The sequence below is a fragment of the Elgaria multicarinata genome, chromosome 6 (assembly GCF_023053635.1).
Source record: "Elgaria multicarinata webbii isolate HBS135686 ecotype San Diego chromosome 6, rElgMul1.1.pri, whole genome shotgun sequence".
Taxonomy (NCBI): Eukaryota; Metazoa; Chordata; class Lepidosauria; order Squamata; family Anguidae; genus Elgaria; species Elgaria multicarinata.
This window is the reverse complement of record NC_086176.1, coordinates 118609578-118631451: the sequence shown is the minus strand read 5'-3', so window position 1 is coordinate 118631451 and position 21874 is coordinate 118609578. Positions and strand designations below refer to the sequence as shown.

General features: G+C 47.7%; 1 protein-coding gene across 1 annotated transcript in view; it reads right to left on the bottom strand.

Moving 5' to 3' along the window:
* Positions 1-21874, bottom strand: part of DNAI1 (dynein axonemal intermediate chain 1) — a 211084-nt gene that overhangs the window by 162399 nt on the left and 26811 nt on the right. Inside the window, exons 3-9 of the mRNA XM_063128314.1 lie at positions 20044-20142; positions 15755-15835; positions 12980-13106; positions 12435-12544; positions 11323-11442; positions 9922-9981; positions 6391-6525 (exon numbers count right to left, since the gene is read on the bottom strand). Of these exons, the coding sequence (XP_062984384.1) occupies positions 6391-6525; positions 9922-9981; positions 11323-11442; positions 12435-12544; positions 12980-13106; positions 15755-15835; positions 20044-20142 (732 nt within the window). The remainder of the gene's footprint in view (positions 1-6390; positions 6526-9921; positions 9982-11322; positions 11443-12434; positions 12545-12979; positions 13107-15754; positions 15836-20043; positions 20143-21874) is intronic.

Here is a 21874-nt window from a genome sequence, read left to right as displayed (position 1 = left end):
TCTAATTATCTATTTCTGGCAGCCTCATCCTTCTGAGCCAATAATCATAGTACAGCTGACACAAGTACCGATCCTCATGTGAAAGAAGACTCCTCTCAAACGGTCCCCCTGAACCCAACCCCAATTATTGAGGTGAGGACAGTATTTTATTTATTTATTTTTTCTGACCATGAAGAAGTGCAGACCTGGAAAGTTTCACATACATTTTGGGGATCGGGGGAATAGCTCTCTCACAATCAATGTGGAATAATGTTAGTGGTTGCAGGACTGTTCCACCGATGGCCATCGATATTGCCAGGGCTTATCCATACAAATAAAATTTAATCAGTAACCAAAAGCTATTCACCCATTCTTCTCCCCTTCTAAAACCAATTAAAGCAAAGTTTAAATTGACCCCTCCCCTCCAGCCAATAAAAGTTCCATTGAGATCAAAGCAACTTCTTCTCCAATCATTTGTTGTTACTGAAAATGAGAACGATCTTTATGACTTCTCGAACACATTCCTGGCTCACACAAACTGGGGAATCCAGAGTCTGTGGACCAAGGTGCTGCTTCCGAGGGATGAATGTTGGGCATGAAGGCTGGGCCATGTGGGCACACCCACCCACACCCCCTCATGTGGGATCTTGTTGAGTAGGGTGACCCTATGAAAAGGAGGACAGGGCTCCTGTATCTTTAACAGTTGTATAGAGAAGGGAATTTCAGCAGGTGTCATTTGTATATATGGAGAACCTGGTGAAATTTCCTCTTCATCACAACAGTTAAAGCTGCAAGTGCCCTGCCCTCTTTTAAATCTGGTCACAGTATAGCTGCAGTATAGCTCCTGCAGCTTTAACTGTTGTGATGAAGAGGGAATTTCACCAGGTTCTCTATATATACAAATGACACCAGCTGAAATTCCCTTCTCTATACAACTGTTAAAGATACAAGAGCCCTGTCCTCCCTTTCATAGGGTCACCCTACTCAACAAGATCCCACATGAGGGGGTGTGGGTGGGTGTGCCCACATGGCCCAGCCTTCACCTTATTGTTGAGTAGAATTTTACACACAGAGGGTTAAATTATTGTAAGGGGTTAAAATCTTTGTAATCATGTTTCTGGACTTGGCAAGATTGCAACCGGAACATGGAGGACATGGTCTACGTGTCGGACATGGACAGAGGAGAATTGGTTAATTGGACAATTAAGTATGGTGCAATACTAGTGGTGGTATGTATTTAAGGTGCACAGTGTTTAATGGCATCTTGTTGGGTGTTGATGTATTGTGATGATTGTGATGACCATGCGTGTAAATGAAAGTTTATACTAAACCTGATGAGAAAGCCTCAGTAAAAGAACTTTACTGATGAATAAGGACTGTGAGTATTATTTATCCTCTCAACAAGCCTCCCAAGGAAAAGTGCTAGGACTTTGCAGGCCATAACTTTTGTTGCATGCTACGCACTCTGCTCTTATCATTCGGATAGATCTCTCCAAGGATTCTGCGCTCTGTGGTGTCTCAACAACAAGACCTGTCAATGACCCTGTTCAGAAGACACGCTGAGCCACAGTGGTTAAGTATTTTGAGCTAAGCGGTTAAGTATTTTGAGCTAAATATTATAGCTTAGCTTGTCATGTGAACCATGACTTAACATGTCGTGTGAACCATTCCTAACCATGGTAGCTACACATAACCATGGTTTAAACAAGCTCAGTAACTATTTTCTGCAAAAGGTTAGCAGCCCAATCATGGCTGAGTGTGTTGTCTGAATAGGCCCAATATGTTAGTGGTCGTTCATCAAAGGGAAATATTAGCTTTGGCCTTAGTGTAATTGCTCTGACAGAAGAACTTCAGAAGAGCCCTGATGCTGGATCAGACCAAGGGTCCATCTATTCACTCTGTTCACACAATGGCCAACCAGTTGTCAACCAAGAACCCACAAGCAGGATACGTATGCAACAGCACCCTCCTGCCCATGTTCCCCAGCAACTGGTGCACATGGGCTTACTGCCTCTGATGCTGGAGGCATTTGTAAACTCCATTTTCACACACATCAAACAAAGGCGTCAGAGTTTGGTCATTGCCTTAAGAACTTATTGGGAGAAATGGGTGGGAGGGAACGAGAATTCAACTACGAAATGGCTGCTCCGTCTCCGCTTTCTGAGTCGTTGCGATGTCACACATCATTCATCAACATGTGACTGTATTTTAAGCCTTTACACTGCTGCTATGTTTTATTTTGGTTTTTATTTTTCATTTTGGCCTGATACTGCAGTTTTAAACCTTTACATTACGCTTTATCAAGCTGTATGTTATGGCTTTTGAGAGCTTCAGCTACTGGGTGGTACAGAAATGTAATAAATAAATGCTGTAAAAGAAGAGGGTTCAGAATGGCTTATTACCCGAGACCTACCGGACCAACTTTGCTCATTTTCATTTTAAACTGAAGCTTGCACAGTATAGACATGTAGAAAATTTCGAAAGACTGAAGAAGTTCAAAGCTCGAGCTTGAACAGCAATTAATTTCCTGCTTGGCCAATCAGTGTGGCATGTTCAGTGTGGCGTGTTCAGAGGAGGGCAACCAGGATGATCGGGGGTCTGGAAACAAAGCCCTATGAGGAGAGGCTGAAAGAACTGGGCATGTTTAGCCTGGAGAAGAGAAGATTGAGGGGAGACATGACAGCACTCTTCAAAGACTTAAAAGGTTGTCACACAGAGGAGGGCCAGGATCTCTTCTCGATCCTCCCAGAGTGCAGGACATGGCATAACGGGCTCAAGTTACAGGAAGCCAGATTCCAGCTGGACGTCAGGAAAAACTTCCTGACTGTTAGAGCAGTACAACAATGGAATCAATTGCCTGGTGAGGTTGTGGGCTCTCCCACACTAGAGGCCTTCAAGAGGCAGCTGGGCAGCCATCTGTCAGAGATGCTTTAGGGTGGATTCTTGCATTGAGCAGGGGGTTGGACTCGATGGCCTTGTGGGCCCCTTCCAACTCTACTATTCTATGATCCTATGAGGGCTGCAGCCACGCAGTTAGACTGCCACCGCCAGCGGGGAAGGGGATGGACACGGCCAGGGTCGTGTCACATAGGAACATAGGAAGCTGCCGTATACCGAATCAGACCCTTGGTCCATCTAGCTCACTGACTGGCAGCGGTGCTCCAGGGTTTCAGACAGGAATTTTTCCAGCCCAATCTCGAGAAGATGCTGGGGATTGAACCTGGGACTTCCTGTATGCAAAGCAGATGAGCCACAGCCACTCCGTATGCAGTTTTTTTTTGGGGGGGGGGGGGGCGGATTTGCTACGCATGAGCCACGTTTGCCTTATTCATGAGCCCCTCTGGGGTGAGGGGACTGAGGGGCAAAAAAGCAAGAAAGGAGCAGGACTACTAGAGCCCATAGCGATGCAGGCCTTATACTAGTAAATGAATAATACTCCTAAGGCAAAAAAAAAAAAAAAGGCTCAGGCGAACTTTACACAAAATAACAAGCAGTATGGATTTGCTTGGTGAACCAGTACAGATAAGCAACTCGCCAAGCGAAGGAACCAGCATTCTTGTTCGGCTGCCAAATAGCCTTCATAGACTGCTTATTGCTCAGACCACGTGGGCATAAATGATGGGATCTGGCGAGTCAGGGCCACTGCTTCAAAGGGAAAAAGACGTCCTTGGAGTTGGGGGGGGGGGGGAGAAGAGGGGACCGCCAGAAACTAAGGCAGGTGCCTACCAGGAGGAGGGCCTTTTCTGCTGTGGAACCCCCAGGACCGGTGCTACAATAGAGGCCACTCAGGCGGCCGCCTAGAGTGCCAAGGTAAGGGGGGCGATAAACGCCGCAACCGGAAGCCACTCTCCCACAGCGGCTCTGAGAGGGCAGCTTCCGGGTGTGCCGTTCCAAAGCTGCCCGCCTGCCCCAGTGTCCTGGCTTTGCTTAGGCTGGGCACCCACCCAGCTGAAGTGAGGCCATACCCAGCCCCCCACACCAGCATCCTGGCTTTGCTTCGGCTGAAGCGAAGCCAGGATGCTGGGGCAGGCGGGTGGCTTCGGAACGGCACGCCTGGAAGTTGCTCTCCCAGAGCAGCTTCCGGCTGGGCATGCCGTTCCGAAGCTGCCCTCCCACCCCAGCGTCCTGGCTTCGCTTCGGCTGGGCGGGCGAGATGGTGCCCCGCGCCCAGGTACACTGGCGTGGGATGGGGGGGGTGAAAGCAGCTCACCTGCCTAGGGCACAGTCTGGCACCAGCCCTGGGCACCCCAACTGTGGAATGAACTCCCTAAAGAGGTTCGCCTGGCACCTACACTATACTCTTTTAGACGCAGGTGAAGACCTTTTTATTCTCCCAGCATTTTAACAGTCTAGCAATTTAATTTTAACTTTGCTGTTCTAAATTTGTATTTTAAATCTGCATTGCTGCTTGATTTTATCCTGGCTGTGTTTATATACTGTATTTTATATTATGCTTTTATACTGGTTGTTTTATGTTTTGAATAGTTTCTATGGTTTTATTTTTTGTAAACCGCCCAGAGAGCTTCGGCTATAGGGCGGTATAAAAATGCATTAAATAAAGAAACAGGGAAGAACCGTGTGCAGCAGAAAAGTCAGGACACCAAGGGCCTGTGAAGCAGGACAGAGGCAGGGAATATCCCTCACACGGGGGCCAGGGGATTGGAGAAGGGATACAGAGAGGCAAAAAGAACGCTGCATTCTATTTAAAAGGCTCTCAAGGATGCGAATTGCTCAGGGTTATTCAGACAGCTCTTGGGTGTGATGGGAGCTCATCCCTTTCCTGACCTGGTGAGCAAAAAAAGCCAAAGGCAAGGGGTGGAACCAGGAGTTGTGTGTCTGAAAGGATTTATTATTGCCGACACGTTTTGAACTAAATCCGGTCCTTCATCAAGGCAATTCTTAAAACAATATAAAATCAATTATCTTCTGAGCACTGGTGTTCTATGGGCGCTCAGGAGATAAGTGATTTTATATTGTTATAAGAATTGCCTTGATGAAGGACTGGATTTAGTCTGAAACACGATGGCGATAATATTATTTTATTCATTTATTTATTAAATTTATATACCGCCCCATAGCCGAAGCTCTCTGGGCGGTTTACAAAAGTTAAAAACAGTAAATATTAAAAAGTGTACAAAATTTTAAAACCATCAGAAACATAAAAACAACAGTATCCATTTAAAAACAACAGTAGCTTTCCAACGTCTGAGCACGTATATGTCGTCTGCTTTGTGTGAATTCTTTGATGTTTCTTAAGATCTGTGCTGTGAGCAAAGCTCTTTCCACACTCAAGGCATTCATAGGGCGTCCCCCTTTGTGAATTCTTTGATGTTGATTAAGGTGGCCGCTCTGACCGAAGCTCTTTCCACACTCTAGGCATTTGTAGGGCTCCTCCCCTGTATGAATTCTTTGATGTTGCTTAAGCTGTGTGCTGTGAGCAAAGCTCTTTCCACACTCTAAGCATTTGTAGGGTTTCTCCCCTGTGTGAGTCCTTTCGGACACACAACTCCTGGTTCCACCCCTTGCCTTTGGCTTTTTTTGCTCACCAGTTCAGGGGTTTCCTTTCTCTTTCGGCTATCCCTGTCCTGAACTGCCCACAAGACCTCTGAAGGCATAAAGCGCTTTGAAGCATCTTGGAAGCTTCTGATGTGTTGAAGTCCCAGGTGGATCGGTGACTGCTTTAGCCTGGCCTCTGCAGACCTTCCTAAGGTTCCCATCCAACAGCCACCTGTACATCCTGAGCACATGGAGCCCCTGTGATTAGAGCCTGGAAACATTTCTGAGCCAGGGACTGTAGAACGTGGGACTAGATCTATGAAGAACGAAAACCCCAGGAGTTCACCAAGAAGAGGGGAGGAAATTCCTAGAATGAGGGGACGATGCCAGGAAACGGAGGCTGGAAGGTGATAGATGTCACACCCTTATTGGAACCCTCCTCTGCCTCCAAGGGACTGATAGAGGCCAAACTCATGAGTAGGGCAGTGGCTAGAGAGCTCTAGTGCACTGCGGCTGAACCCTGGGTGGGGCAGCAGGCTCTGCTGTTAAAAGCGTTCAGCGTTTGCCTAGCCAGTGTTGGGAACAACACCATTCCAGCAGCTCCAGTATCTTGTTCCTTGCCTCCCGGAGTGTGATTGATGCTCTATGATACTGACACTTTTGAACTCCCTTCTTGACTCTGCTTCTGGACTATATAATGTATCGGATTACCTCACTGTATTTGGACCTCTGCCAACTCTTGACCACTGCGGTCTTCGCCTGACCCCATCTATATGATTGCTGGACCATTTGCTGCTTAATTGACCACTCTATCGTTTACGTCCCTGTACTGAATAGCAAAGAGCATAACCATACGACCATACGGCCACAAAATACTGCTGCATGTATCGTCACCACCTTGCATAGGAAAAGCACCTGAGATTCTAGAGAAGTGAGTTTCCTTCCTCTCAGCTTGTCTTCTTTCTTTGCCACAGGAGTTTTTTGTTTTTCTTTCTCCTTCGACTTCTCCAGTTTATGGAGTTCCTCCACGTAGGCATCATAGATTTCCCACTAGGAGAGACAAAGCAGATGGTCTTAGAAGTGATATCACACAAAGGGTACTAATGGATCAGCTCGTGCGACTCTGATCCCAACAGAAGGTAAACAGGCCTCTTCAAGCACCCGCAGCTAGGGTCCACCCAACCTTCTTAATAACGAAACAAAAAACCTGTCATGGCTAACCCTACTGCCCCTGTTTTGGGAGAAGGTGTTTCAGGTAATCAATCAGACTCAGATTTGGAACTAGAGGAGGCGGCGCCAGACACCAGCCAGCCTGTACCAGTAGGGGAGAAAGCTCTCACCAGCTGGGAGTCAGCCTTCTCCAGAGCTTATCTCCTCAAGGTCAATCTTACACACTCAGTGGGAAGTGAGCTTTCTTCCAGAGGACAGCACCCCAACAAGCTAGCTGGAAGCTAGGGTTCGCCGGAAGCTAACACGCACGGGGCGGAAGGAAGGTGTGAGAAGGTCGGTCCGGCTAGAATTGCACCAGAACCTGCCTCCGCACCAGGCTCTCTGAAGTTACGGCGTTTAGGGAAAGGGTTCCTGTTCTCCTTGGTCGGACAATTGTCTTGCTTAGTTTGCATAGTTTTGCCTAGGGGGAAGTTTCGAAGAGATTAGACTCTCTTCAGGTGGAAGAGATATTTGTAGCTTAATAAAAGCTTTGTGGATTACCTAGCGAGCCTCATCATTTGCCTCCCATTGAAAGCAGGAGTTTTCAGAGAAACACCCTCCAAGAAAAGAGTCAGAAAAGCACAGAAGATGGGTGGCAACATAAAATAAGTGATGTGGTAATGAGGGCATCAGTGCTGGGCCATGTGCAACTGAGTGCACAGGGAGACAAAATGAGAGACTCGGTGGGAAGAGAACTGGAATCAGATGGAGAACGGGCGCAGATACATAGCTTTCATACAGAGGCACAGACAGTTGCAAGCTAGAGTCAGAGTTGAGGCGTCTAACCAAAAGAAAACCAGGGCAAAGATGCAGCAAGCAGAAGAGAAGGCAAGTGAGTGTGTGGAAGCAAATAGGCAGGAAGACAGAAGAACAGGCAAGCTGACAGGGCAGAGAGAACCTGGAACGAGGCTTGGGAACCAGACAAATGAGGCCAGGAAATTCCTGGGCCTGACCTGGAAGTCACAAAAAAGAAGGAAACCCTAAATAGCAAGGGGCTATATCTTAGAAAATGTTTATTGTTTTTGCCAACGTGTTTCGGACTTTTGAAGTCCTTCTTCAGGGCAATCTAAAAGAAATAATATAGTATAATGTGATATTTACAAGAGTAAGGAATTGTGAAATCATATATGCTCATACAATATACTTCAGAAACTTTAGAATACATTGCAGCAAGACATCAATATATAAAACAATTCATTTAGAAATAATTAAAACGTATTAATAAAATTAACAAAACCAAAAAGGTGTATTTTATATTACAATAGTAAACATACTTACTCAAGTAAGAGTATAATTTCAATTTTTCTCTAGAGCTAAATTATCTCCTATGTGTGGTGAGTTACAGAAGAATGTCAGGTATATAAACTCTCATTAAGTAATTAGGAATGGCTGTTCTTCAAAGCAGTGCAGCCAAATCAAGAGATTCGTTAAGATCAAAGCCACTCCCTTGCCCTTGGCTTTTTCCCCTTGGCCTGGAAGTGCCTCGGACCGTAGCCAGCTGAGGAGGAAACGGTGCACTGTCTGGGAAGGATGGAGCTCTGGCAAAACCACGCTGCTCCTTTTCCCTCCATCTTCACGTGGCGGGCCACGAGGTACCTCCACCCAGTACACAGCCCAGAAGGTTCAAGTTCAGAGAGGTGGAAGAAGAGAAGCACAAAGACAGGACGGAGAAGAAAGGAAAAGCAAAAGGAAACAATCTCATTTAAAATGCTGCTTTACATTCATAGGATGTTACAGGGCAGGAGACAGAGGTTGAATTTTGTTCCAATCTAAAACCTCAGCTCCATTCTGACAAACTTGACAAGTTGCTCCTCTGGTGCACTCCACCCGTGCCATTATCTCAAACGGCCTTAAGAGAACGCCACCAGTTAGCTGGAGATTTGCATTTGCTTTGGCACTCCGATTGCAAACACGGGTGTCCACTTAAGGACAATTTGGATATAATAAAGATACATCCCCACCCTCTCTCTGTCTCTCTCCATGTAGCTCTACAAGGGAGAAGCTGCTGAATCCGTGCTTTGTCTTATGTTCTGCAGCATGTCAAGTACAATAGACAAATCAGTGGTAATTGGAACAATTGTCACAGGGACCACAAGGAAAAATAGATCAATTCAATGTCTAGGCAACCACTGAACGAAAGAAAGCACCACCCAAAAGAAAACCTAAAAGCATAAGTGGTTGCATTCCACCCCCACTCTTCAGCTGTAAAGATCACGTATTCTAAGCGGTGCTTCTAAGATGTAGATTAAAGAGACCAACGGCCCCCTCGCCCCATCACTGGACACACTGGGGAGATACTGTAACGCAGCATCATTGCATATGCCTTCGGAGATGCGTTTTCCTTCACAGCAGCCAGAGAGATGGGCCTCCATGCTTCATCCTACAGAGTGTCACTTGTTCTCCTAGTTGCAGAAGCACTCAGGAGCAAATGCCTTTATTTCACAGAATCATAGAATAGTAGAGTTGGAAGGGGCCTAAAAGGCCATCGAGTCCAACCCCCTGCTCAATGCAGGAATCCACCCTAAAGCATCCCTGACAGATGGCTGTCCAGCTGCCTCTTGAAGGCCTCTAGTGTGGGAGAGCCAACAACCTCCCTAGGTCACTGATTCCATTGTTGTACTGCTCTAACAGTCAAGAAATTTTTCCTGATGTCCAGCTGGAATCTGACTTCCTGTAACTTGAGCCTGTTATTCCATGTCCTGCACTCTGGGAGGATCGAGAAGAGATCCTGGCTCTCCTCTGTGTGACAACCTTTTAAGTATTTGAAGAGTGCTCTCATGTCTCCCCTCCATCTTCTCTTCTCCAGGCTAAACATGCCCAGTTCTTTCAGCCTCTCTTTATAGGGCTTTGTTTCCAGACCCCTGATCATCCTGGTTGCCCTCCTCGGAACACGCTCCAGCTTTTCTGCGTACATGTCCATTGGAAATGAAGGCTGCAATTCTATCCACATTTACGTGGCAGCAAGTCCCTTAGAACTGAATGGGACTTACCTCCAAGTACACATAGATGATATTGTACTGTAAGGCACTCGTTCATTTACATTCAGTGGGTAAGGGAGCACCGTTATGGACATTTCAAGTCCTCAAGGAACCCAAAATTGTCCACCTGCATCAGACCTGCCATTCTCCCCGGCTGCTGGAGATGAGCCCAGACACCGACGGACTTGAAGGGATGAGATGCATGAGCCGCCTGAGAAAAGCCAGCGTTAACACCGATAACTAAAGTGAGAGCATTTACCTGGTTAGCAGTATCAGAGAAGGTAGCTCTAGGAGGAGGCTCCATCTGACACGCCCTGTCCTGGAAGAAAGGATTTCAAGCGGCACACAGTTAATCCAGTGCTCAATCCAGGACATCAAGAAAGCCAGCTCTTGTCAGAAATTGCCAGAAAGCAGAAACCCGCAAGGAAGTGTAATCTTATTTATCCAAAAGTTTTGTGGGATGGTGAGGGTATTGCAAACGGTCCAGTGTTTATTGTCAACCTGACAACGAAAGCCGATCTGTTGTTGAGACTGCTCCTGTACCCAAGAGTTATGTAGCGTGAAAGCTGACTTGTACTATTTTAGGTGTATAAAAGCCTGTGTGAAAAGCTTGGGATTGCCTCCCACTCTCTGGAGAAAGAGATTTGGTTTTGATTTTTTAAAGATGTTCAAAGCAAGCTAAGCTGCCCTGGTCTCCTCCACTTCCCCTTTTCCCGATCTCCATGCTCTGTTTTGCGAATGTGGAGACAGAGACAGTGCATTTCTCTCTGCGCCGCCTATGAGGGGGAGGGGGCAAGGAGCAGAGTTTCCTGGCTCTGAGCTCAGAGCCCTGGCTCTGAGCTCGGTGCCAGGAAATGGAACAATCCTACGTCCCACCAGACGCTGCCTAGGGAGGCAAAGGATTGCTCCCTAAGATGCTTTGACTTCTAGATTTTTTAAAAAATTATTCTTGTGGTATCTATGGAGGATAACTAATTGGAACTTCCATGTTCAGAGACAGTATACCTCTGAATATCAGGCACTGCAGACCAACAGGGGAGAGATAAATCATCACCGCCAACTTGTTAGCTTCTCTGAGGCATTCAGCTGGCCACTGTTGGAAACAAAATGCCAGGCTGATCCACGGAGGCAATTCCTATGTTCTCCAAGTTCCCTGGATGTGGAAAGGCTTTTCAGAAGCCTTCTCTGCCTTGCTCACATGTGAACTGCTAGTCAGACACAGCCTGGGAAAGGGCACCAATTACTCAACGGAATCGTTGAATATCTCCAGGCCTAAACTATATCAAGTCCATACACTTTCACAGCCTGACAAAACAGCTCCATTCCAAATGGTTGAGGACAGATCTTAACATCTGGAGAGTCTCTGAGAAAGGGGAAATTTGTGCAATGGATCTACAGAGAATTTGAAATAACAAGTATGACATTCTTTCTTCCCCAGGCATCCATGAATGCTGTAAAATTACCATCTGGATTGATTTCAAGGGTACCAGAATCCTCCCTTCGAAGGGCCATCACTCTCTGTCACTGTGCTCCTCACTGCCAATGGCAAAAGCTAATCAACATCTTTCATCCCCATCAGCAATTATCTCTGGCTGCAGAGAGACACAGACCCCTGTGACGGCCTCTAGCTGGTGTCAAAGGGGAAGTGGGCACGGCTTACCCTCACTGGGTTATTGAAGGTCTGCGAGGCTCTCTCACTGAAGTTAAACTGGTTGGTGAGTTTTCGTTCACGCACCACCGGGGGACGTACTTCTTCTTCTTTTTCTTCTGGGGCTGCACCCTAAAGCAGGAGAAACAGGGCTGAACAATGGACAGGATAGACAGTGCTTTTCAGGATGGCTGCGGTGGGGTCTGCAGTTTCAAGATTTGATCAAGCAGGCCGGGGGGACGGGACAGACCCATAATAAGCCTGAAGGCAGGCTGGGGGTGCTGGAGAACTGGGAGCTCCCCATTTTGACAAAAGCGTTCAAAGGCGAGCTGTTAAACATGCCTTTCATTCTGGCAAAAGCCCCCCCCCCCCCAAACCCAACAACTGCTCAGTGGCATTTTCTAATGCATGTTTCACGTTTTGTGATGTGGATTTCAGCATTTCCGTTCTCAAACCTGCAAAGCTTTTTCTCCTGAAGAAAAGCTCCCTGCAGTTCAAAATGAGGTAGGGATTTCATATTTAATACATATTTATGGACACACTCACACCCTAGAGCTTTGCTGCTTTTCTGACTACCTAGGCTGAGCCAGACATACGTGCCTTTGGGCTACCCATTTACCAGGAAGCCTAAAGAAACTCTCTGGCTCTGGCAACACAAGGAGGCCCTGGCCATTCCTCTAGTTCATGCCTTCCCCCACCCCTCCCCTTGGCTGCCAGGACCTGCTTCTCACTTCCATGCTCCCAGCCCCATAAGCCATTGCCCACAGATTGGGGAAGGGTTAGACAAGACAACTTTCCACTCAGGTGTCTCACCCTCGCAGGTGATGCCCGAATGGCTACTCCTGCTGACCAGCTCAGCTGCTGACCAGCCCAGCTCAACTGCTGGGCTTCTGTCAGCTGGCCAGATGTCTCACAGGGAGCAAGGAAGGGAACCGCATCCTGCATCCTCCCAGGCTACGGCAATGCTCCTCCATACTTTAGAGCCTGAGGCCACGGTTAATATCCACGCAGAATCCTTTGGGAAGGGATTTACAAAGCCACACAGACCTCGAACAGAATCTCCCAGTTCAAAACACACATGCGCGCACCAGCGAGCCCACCGGCACATCACCGTGAAGCATTACCGCTTCTTGATCGGGTTTTTCTCCTCCCTCGCCTTCGCCTTCGGCCTCTTCTTTGAGTTCTGCATCCAAGGCCTCAAAGTCCACCACAGCAGACGAAACGGGAACCACAGCTGAGAACAAAACGGAGAGGGGAGGGGGGGCAAACGCAGGGCAGGAGGCTTCACCCAGCAGTTCTTGCAGACACAGGCCCAGGCCCGAACCCCATGGAGGCTACTAGAAGCTTCATGAGGGGATGGAAAGAGCAAACCCCTGGTTACCTCTGAGCTGTGATAAGGAAGGGCCTAGGGAGGCAGCAAAGCCTTTGCCCACTGGGGAGCCAGTTCCCGGCAGCCGCGTCCGGAGGATCGCCATCCAGACGCAGCCGTCGCAAACCAAGTGACATAAAGGGGGGCGGCCCCACCCCTTTGATGTCAGGGGCAAGGCCACCATCTTTCATGTTAAATGGCCCACGGAGGGCTAGGGGAGGGGTCATCCAGCCCTCGACCCCATCATGGCTGCCTGCTTCTGGCCTGAGAACTTGCCGCCTGCCAGCTCACAAGACCTACCGGCAAGGGTGCTCTTCCTCAGGCTCTGTCTCCGGCCCTCATCCGAATCTCTGAATATCAAGTTCCCATAAAGAGAGAAGTGGAGGGCTAGCTGCTCCACTACAGAGGTCTGCTTATAGGCTCTCTCCTAGGGCAAGAGAGAGGGAGAGAGAAGCACAGACCCATTCAAGCTTTTGTTCAAGAGAAAGAGAACATCAGAACATCAGAAGAGCCCTGAGGCCGGATCAGACCAAGGGTCCATCTAGTCCAGCACTCTGTTCACACAGGGGCCAACCAGCCTTCGGCCAGGGATGAACAAGAAGGACATGGTGCCACAGCACCCTCCCACCCATGTTCCCCAGCGAATGGTGCAGACAGGCTTACTGCCTCGAATCCTGGAGATAGCAACCAACCATCAGGGCTAGTAGCCCTTGATAGCCTTCTCCTCCAGGAATTGATCCAACCCCCTTTTAAAGCCATCCAAATGGGTGGCCATCACTACATCTAAGGGTAGTGAGTTCCATAACCTAACTATGTGCTGTGTGAAGAAGGACTTCCTCTTATCTGTCCTGGATCTCCCACCAATCAGCTTCATGGGATATGACCCCACTGGGTTCTAGTATTTCGAGAGAGGGAGAAAAATGTCTCCCTCTCCACATTCTCCAGACCATGCGTAATCACAGGTGGGCCCAAGGGCTTTAGGCTGGGCTGGAGCAAAGCCACTTCCGCGTAACAACCCATAGAAGGGATGCAGCCTGCAAACCCCATGATGCCGAATGATGGGTTGTGCTTTTTGTGTTCTGCAACATCCCCTATTCATATCCTTCCATTTCCACCCATCCTAGAGCATCCGTTGAGCTGCCCTTTGAATCCATCTAGCAACTAATTGCCACAATTTAGTCAAAAATTGGCATCGATTGCTCAAAAACACTTTTCCTTTTCTTTTTTTTAGAATTCTCATGAATGACGTAAATCCTTCTCGGCCTGCTCTGATTTATAGCCAAATGGAAGAACTTTATGACCCAGCATTGGGTGCTCCAGTTGGGCTCATGGCCAAAACGTCTCGAGTAGCCGCTCTCTCCCGTTTCCAGGTGATCAATTATGCTAACATACTTATTGATTTAACTCCCCTGTTTAAACTACTGAGGAAATGTCAATGACACAAAGCAATTAGTAAAAAATAAAAACGGGCCGTGTTATAAACAACGAGCAAAATCCAGCGGGATGCCTGACCCAGGCAAGGCCACCAAGGCAGGGATGAGGTGCTCACTCATTTCAACAGGTCGTAATGGTGGATTAACGCTAAGATTTCCCTAGGGAAAATTTACTTGCTCCTCTGCAACCAGGATGATCAGGGGGGTCTGGAAACAAAGCCCTATGAAGAGAGACTGAAAGAACTGGGCATGTTTAGCCTGGAGAAGAGGAGATAGAGGGGAGACATGAGAGCACTCTTCAAATACTTAAAAGGTTGTCACACAGAGGAGGGCCAGGATCTCTTCTCGATCCTCCCAGAGTGCAGGACACGGAATAACGGGCTCAAGTTAAAGGAAGCCAGATTCCAGCTGGACATCAGGAAAAACGTCCTGACTGTTAGAGCAGTACAACAATGGAAGCAGTTACCTAGGGAGGTTGTGGGCTCTCCCACACTAGAGGCTTTCAAGAGGCAGCTGGACAACCATCTGTCAGGGATGCTTTAGGGTGGATTCCTGCAATGAGCAGGGGGTTGGACTTGATGGCCTTAGAGGCCCCTTCCAACTCTACTATTCTAAGGTTCTATGATTTGGTAGCTTTTAAAAGCAGACTTCAGAATCACTATTTTGGGGGCTCCGTTTGCTATTTTGTTTCATTGTTGAAGTCTTTGCTTTAACTCTCATCTTATTTTACCATATTTGTATGCAAACCACCTTAAGCCAACGAAAAGCAATGTATTAATATTTCAAGTAAGTGTGCTGAATATCTAAATATTTTATTCTATTTAAAGCGTTTGTATCATGCCGCTTTAATTTTAACACAAAAATCAAGGTGGCTTCCAAAGAAAATAAATAAAAACTTCATTAAAAATACAAGAAAATTACCAAACTACAAACTCAATGAAATCGGTAAAGCATACAAACAACTGCTTCTGTCGTTCCACTGACAGAAGCAGTTCCATCAATGCAAACAGGAGTGGGGGGAGGGATTCCCCTCCTCTCGTGCAGCCCCCCCTCCCCGTCCTCCCTCAAAATCTAATCTGGAGGGCTGGTGGAGGAGGAAAACGGGAAAAAGTCCCATCATGCTTAGCGAACTCTCTGAGGAAGGTGATTCAAAATCAAGGAAGGCTTCTATTCTAATTGCCAACCACCTGACCTGTACAGTCCTTAATAACAATTTCAGTTATATCCAACAGTGTTTTTTTTATATAGTTGATTATTATTATTATTATTTATTTATTTATTTATTTATTTAGCACCATCAATGTACATGGTGCTGTACAGCGTAAAACAGTAAATAGCAAGACCCTGCCACATAGGCTTACATTCTAAAAAGTTGACATGCAATGGTATTAGTAGCATTGCTTGGGTAACATGCAATGGTACTGGTATTTGGCAGTTTATGATATTCCTTAATGTTTTGATTTTCACAAGCATAAGTCAAGAGATGCCAACAAGCCAAAATGTTGAAATAAATTTTTATGTTCTGAACGCCAATTCAAATTTCAGATTTGTTGATTAATTTTTTTGCTTATGCCTACTATATCTTAGTGAACAAATGGTCCGCACATCTCTCATGGATTTCAATGAAGGGAAAAGTACTTACTTTAAAACTGTACCTGACAATGTTCTGCGGAGCATGTGGGTTATTGGCTGTCAGGATGCGGGTGATCTCTTCTTTCAATTCCTGTGGCAGGGAAAAACTGACTCAAAACTCAGCCTCCTCTATAAGGTTAGTATTTAGAAATATTTGTAACATATTTCAGTTGTCACTAAGAATTTGTGCTACATCAAAGTTTTGTAAGATTCCCCAGGAGACTTCTCAAAATGAAATATGCTTCGGCTATTGGGCGGTATACAAATGTAATAAATAAATAAATAAATAAATATCCAATAGCTTCCCCAACACAGCACTTGGGGTGGCGGAAATTTCCTTTTCCGAAATAAATGCGAAGACGCAACGTTCTTCCATTTCGTATGTAAAAATGAGTAATGGTGAGATTTGAACTCATGGCGTTACTATCCTCCTGCAAGGGTGAGGGACCCATTCGGATGGTCCGCCCCAGGAGACTGATGGAATCCAATGGATTTCTGAATGCTCTTGGGGATTTTCCAGTGGAGAGAGCTGGTGATCCAGCGGAGGCCCTAGCCTCACTGTGGAATGGTGAGATGCGGAGGGCCATCGACTTGATCGCACTTGAGTGTCCTCTCCGGTCCTGTAGAGCCCGCTCTGCTCCTTGGTATACTAAGGAGTTGCGGTCAATGAAACAGGCTGGACGTCGGCTGGAGCGCAAATGGCGCAAGACTCGACGCGAAGATGACCGAGCACGCTGTAGAGCGCATAATCGTGCCTATTGCGTGGCAGTGCGGGCAGCAAAGAAGGCTTATTTTGCTGCCTCCATTGCGTCCTCGAGTAGCCGTCCAGCGGAGCTCTTCCGGGTGGTCCGGGGGCTGCTAACATCCTCCCCAGCAAATGGGGCCCTGGCTCCGTCAAGGACCCGCTGTGACCTTTTTGCATCACACTTTGAGGACAAGATCGCTTCTCTCCGCAGCGAGCTTGACGTTGTTTTTAGTGCAGCTCCAGTTGAGGTGTCCGATGCCACCATCTGCCCAATTTTGTGGGATCAGTTCCAGTTATTGCGGCCTGATGATGTAGACAAGGTGCTTGCAGCAGTGCAACCGACCACTTGCCCTCTCGATCCCTGTCCCTCCTGGCTTATAAAAGCAAACCGAGGTGGGTGGGTCCAGGGTGGGTCCAGGGGGTGATAAATCCTTCTCTCCGGGAAGGGGTGGTCCCTGCTGTCCTTAAGGAGGCAGTAGTGCGACCACTCCTGAAGAAGCCCACCCTGGACCCGACGGTATTAGGCAACTACCGCCCAGTTGCAAACACTCCTTTTTTAGGGAAGGTACTTGAGAGGGTTGTGGCGGAGCAACTGCAGGCACTCTTGGAGGATACTGATTATCTAGATCCATTCCAGTCTGGGTTCCGATCTGGTTACGGGACTGAATCAGCCTTGGTCGCCCTGATGGATGACCTTTATCGAGAGAGGGACAGGGGGAATGCAACCCTGTTAATCCTGCTCGATCTCTCGGCGGCTTTTGATACCATCGACCATAGTATCCTCCTGGATCGACTCCGTGGGATGGGCATCGGAGGCACTGTTTTACAGTGGTTCCGGTCCTACCTACGGGGTCGTTTTCAGAGAGTAGCATTGGGTGACCAGTCCTCGGCCTCCTGGCAATTGAGCTATGGAGTGCCGCAGGGCACCATCTTGTCCCCAATGTTATTTAACATCTATATGAAGCCGTTGGGAGCGGTCATTAGGGGATTTGGACCTAAATGCCATCAATACGCTGATGACACGCAGCTCTATCTCCCTGTGACAACTGAATCCGGTGAGGCTGTGCAAGTCCTGGACCAGTGCCTAGACTCAGTAATGGGCTGGATGAGGGCCAATAAACTGAGACTAAATCCTGGCAAGACGGAAGCCCTGTGGGTGAGTGGTTCCCGAGTCCGGGAGACAGGCTCATTGCCTGTTCTGGATGGGGTTGCTCTGCCTCTGAAAGAACAGGTTCGTAGTTTGGGGGTACTCTTAGACCCATTTCTGTCGCTGGAGGCTCAAGTAGCTGCCACGGCTCGGAGTGCCTTTTACCATCTTCGGCTGGTTCGCCAACTACGGCCTCTCCTGGACAGGGATAGCTTGACCACGGTGGTACAGGCATTGGTAACCTCAAGATTGGATTACTGCAACGCGCTCTATGTGGGGCTGCTCTTGAAGCTGCTCCGGAAGCTGGAGCTAGTGCAGAATGCTGCAGCTCGGCTGTTGTCTGGAGCTGCCCCTTTCCAGCATGTAACTCCTCTGCTGAGGGAACTGCACTGGCCGCCTATTCGCTACCGGGCCAGGTTTAAGGTTCTTGTACTTCTGTACAAAGCCCTACACAACTTGGGACCAGGATACCTGAGAGAGCGCCTTCTCCCTTACCAACCTGCCCGGTCACTGAGGTCATTCGAGGGCCTGCTCCTGGTGGTCCCACCTAGATCCATCCTCCGATTGGAATCCACCAGGGGAAGAGCCTTCAGCGTGGTGGCCCCCCTCCTGTGGAATTCCCTGCCTCTGGAGGTCAGGCAGGCTCCAACCTTGTACTCCTTTCGGCGCCTCCTGAAAACATCTTTATTCCAAGAAGCCTTTCTTTAACATGCAGCCTTGGATTTCTGTGCTGTTGTTTTTTGCTTCTTTTTAAATTTTGTTTTAACTGTTTTATTCTGTTTTTATTTTCATTTTACCTTGTACACCGCTCCGAAATTTTTTCAATGAGGAGCGGTATATAAATATTCTAAATAAATAATAAATAAATAAATAAATAACGCCCTACAGCCATTCTGCTCTACAAAATGTCAGTCATGTATGCTTGTCAACAGAAGTGTTTTCCTTCGTGGGAGAAAACCTGACAATGAAGCACCTCTTTAAATAAAGGGAAACCTGGAGGGCAGGTATGACTTCTCTTGTGCAACCAAATAGAGAGAACCCCTTTGGTTTATATGTTCCATGTTATCAAGACACGGGCATGTAGGCTCATTTCTTCAACAAGTCCAGTTAAAACTGTCCCACAGCCCAGGAAGTTGGGCAAACTTTTCTTATACGGTTCCGTAATGCACCACGATCTGAACTGGCTCCTACAAGGAGAGCTCATAGCCCAGAGATAGAGCAGCTGCTTTAGATCAGGGATGGGGAATCTCCAACCCACAGGGGAACCTTAGCCCACCCACAGCTTCTTCCCCAGGCCTCCCCCCCTCCCCAGGCAGGGAAAGTCTCTCCTTTCTGATAATCTGATATGAGATTTTCCCAATCAATATTTTTTCTTTGATTCCTCCCCCGCCACCACCACTGTATTTAGCCTTCTAAAAAGCCTCCATTGATGCCAATGGATGCTTTTTAAAAGCCTAATTGGCAGTGCAGGAGAGGATCAATTTTGGAGAGGGGTGTGTGTATAAATGGGGGCTGGGCAATCCTGTTGGGTAGGCCACCTGCCAGCATACCTTCATTGCTGTCATTTCTTACTTTTATATCATTTATGTACTTAAACCTGTTCTCTGCCTCACCGCAGGGCTTCAAAGCAGGTTAGAAGTCAGGCAGACTTGCCTGAGCTCCCCTAGTCAATCTTTGGGTTGAGTTAGGTTTTTAACCTGGGCCTTTCCTGTCTATGCCCAATATTGTATACTGTCTGCTGTCACGTCTAACCCTAATGCCCCTGTATTGGGAGAAGGTGTTTCAGGTAATCAATCAGAATCAGTTTCAGAACTAGAAGACACAGTATCAGACACCACCCAGCCAGTGCCAGTGGGGGAGGAAGCTCTCACAGGAGAGGCCCCAGCTGGGAGTCGCCCCCCTCCAGAGCTTATCTCCTCAAGGCCAAATCCTACACACTCAGTGGGAAGGGAGGGAGCTTCCGAGGGCAAGCATTCCAAAGTACTAACAGATGCTAGGGTCCGCCGGAAGCTAAAACGCTCAGCGTGGACAGAGGCCGTTGAGAAAGTCGGAGAGATTACACCAGAAACTACCACCGCACCAGCCGCTTTGAAGTTATGGACATTTGAGATGCGATTTCTTTTCTTTTGAACGGACAATTGTCTTGTTTCGTTTGCATAGTTTTGCCTAGGGGGTCGTTTCACAGTAGTGGCCTCTAAACAGGTTAAAGAGACATTTGTTGCTTGAAATAAAGCTTTGTGGATCATTTAGCAAGTTGCCTCCTTTCTCCTCCCATTGAAAGCAAAGAGCAGCTGAGAGACACCACATCTGCCTTGTACTAGTCCCTACTGGGGCCACTGGATATGCTGGAACTAGTCCTGAGGCCGCCGGTCCCAACAGATTTTGACTCCAGTCCAAATTTACTCACAGCATCTGTCAACTCCAGCTGGTCCAGGGGCTTGATTAATGTCTTGGCCTGTGCCCATTCATCTGCCCCCTCTCCCAATTCAACACCACCTTCTTCATCCTGGAACAAGAACAACAAGGCCAAACAATGAACACTAGCTAGTGATGATTCTACTTTGCTAGGGTGACGAAAAATGAACAGATACCAATAACTATGGCACGCTTCCTGCTCAGTGCTTAGTTTGGTGTTTCCTTCTTCATAGGCCTAAATGACTTTGGAGAACCTAGGTACCTGAATGACGTGACAGGTCAAAACCACATACTTTAGCTCCCCAAGCTAAGTCCTGATTCAGATCATGGACTTCATCATTCAGGCCCCAGGCCCCAGGCTGTTTTGTTGTAGGTAGATTGATTGATTGATTGATTGATTGATTGATTGCATTTATACCCCACCTTTTTTCCTCCAAGGAACTCAAGGCAGCATACATAATCCTCTTCCTCTCCATTTATATCCTCACGAAAACAACCGTGTGAGGTGGGTTGGGCTGAGAGTCTGTGACTGGCCCAAAGTCACCCAGTGGGTTTCCATGGCCAAGTGGGGACTAGAACCCGGATCTCCCGGCTCCCAGTCCAACACCCTAGCCACTACACCACACTGGCTCTCACCACATTGTGGTTTGTTTCTACGGTCCCCTTAGCTCAATATTTTTTAAGAAAGGTCACGGTTCTGTTTCAGCCAGCAAACCCTGTCAGCGTGATGGCCTAGCATTTTGGGGCACTATGACGTCTGGATTACCAGGTGTTCATTATGGATGTGATTGAAAAGAAGCCAGTTTTGGCACCAGTCGGGCCTCCAAGGGGAGGGTGTTCCACAACCGGGGTGCCGCAACGGAGAAAGCTGGAGCTTAATACTTCAGCTTGGAGTCATCTAGCGAAATAGACTGGATGTCAGTAAATTCAAGACAGATACACCACAGCGGATACACTGCTGACAGGATGGGGGGTGTTCTACTGGTTCTGGATGGGATTGCACTCACCCTGAAGGTGCAGGTTCGTAGCTTGGGGGTTCTTTTAGATCCATCATTGTCACTTGAGGCTCAGGTGACCTCAGTGGCACGGAGTGCCTTCTACAAACTCCGGTTGGTGGCCCAGCTACACCCCTATCTGGACAGGGATAACCTGGCTTCAGTTGTCCGTGCTCTGGTAACCTCCAAGTTAGATTACTGCAATGCACTCTCCGTAGGGCTGCCTTTGAAGACGGTTCGGAAGCTGCAGCTCGTGCAAAATGCAGCAGCCAGATTGATTTCGGGAACCAGAAGGTTCGACCATATAATACCTGCTCTGGTCCGCTTGCACTGGCTGCCTGTATGTTTCCGAGCCCAATTCAAGGTGCTGGTTTTGACCTATAAAGCCTTACACGGCTTGGGACCACAATACCTGACGGATCGCCTCTCTCGACGTGAATATACCCGGTCACTACGTTCAACATCTAAGGTCCTCCTCTGGGTGCTTACTCAGAGAGAGACTCATAGTGCGGCAAGGAGGGAAAGGGCCTTTTCAGTGGGGGCCCCCAGACTATGGAATGATCTCCCTGACGAGGCTCGCCTGGCACCAATGCTGTTATCTTTCTGGCACCAGGTTAAGACTTTCCTCTTTGCCCAGGCATATGGTGGCACATCTTAATCACCCACATGTTTAGTTTTTTTAAAACGGTTTTTAATGCTTTATGTGTGTACGTTCTGTGTTTTAGAATTTTAAATTTTGTATACTTGTTTTTATCTCAATTTTAGAATTTCTGTAAACCGCCCAGAGAGCCCTGGCTATGGGAGTGGTATATAAGTGCAATAAATAAA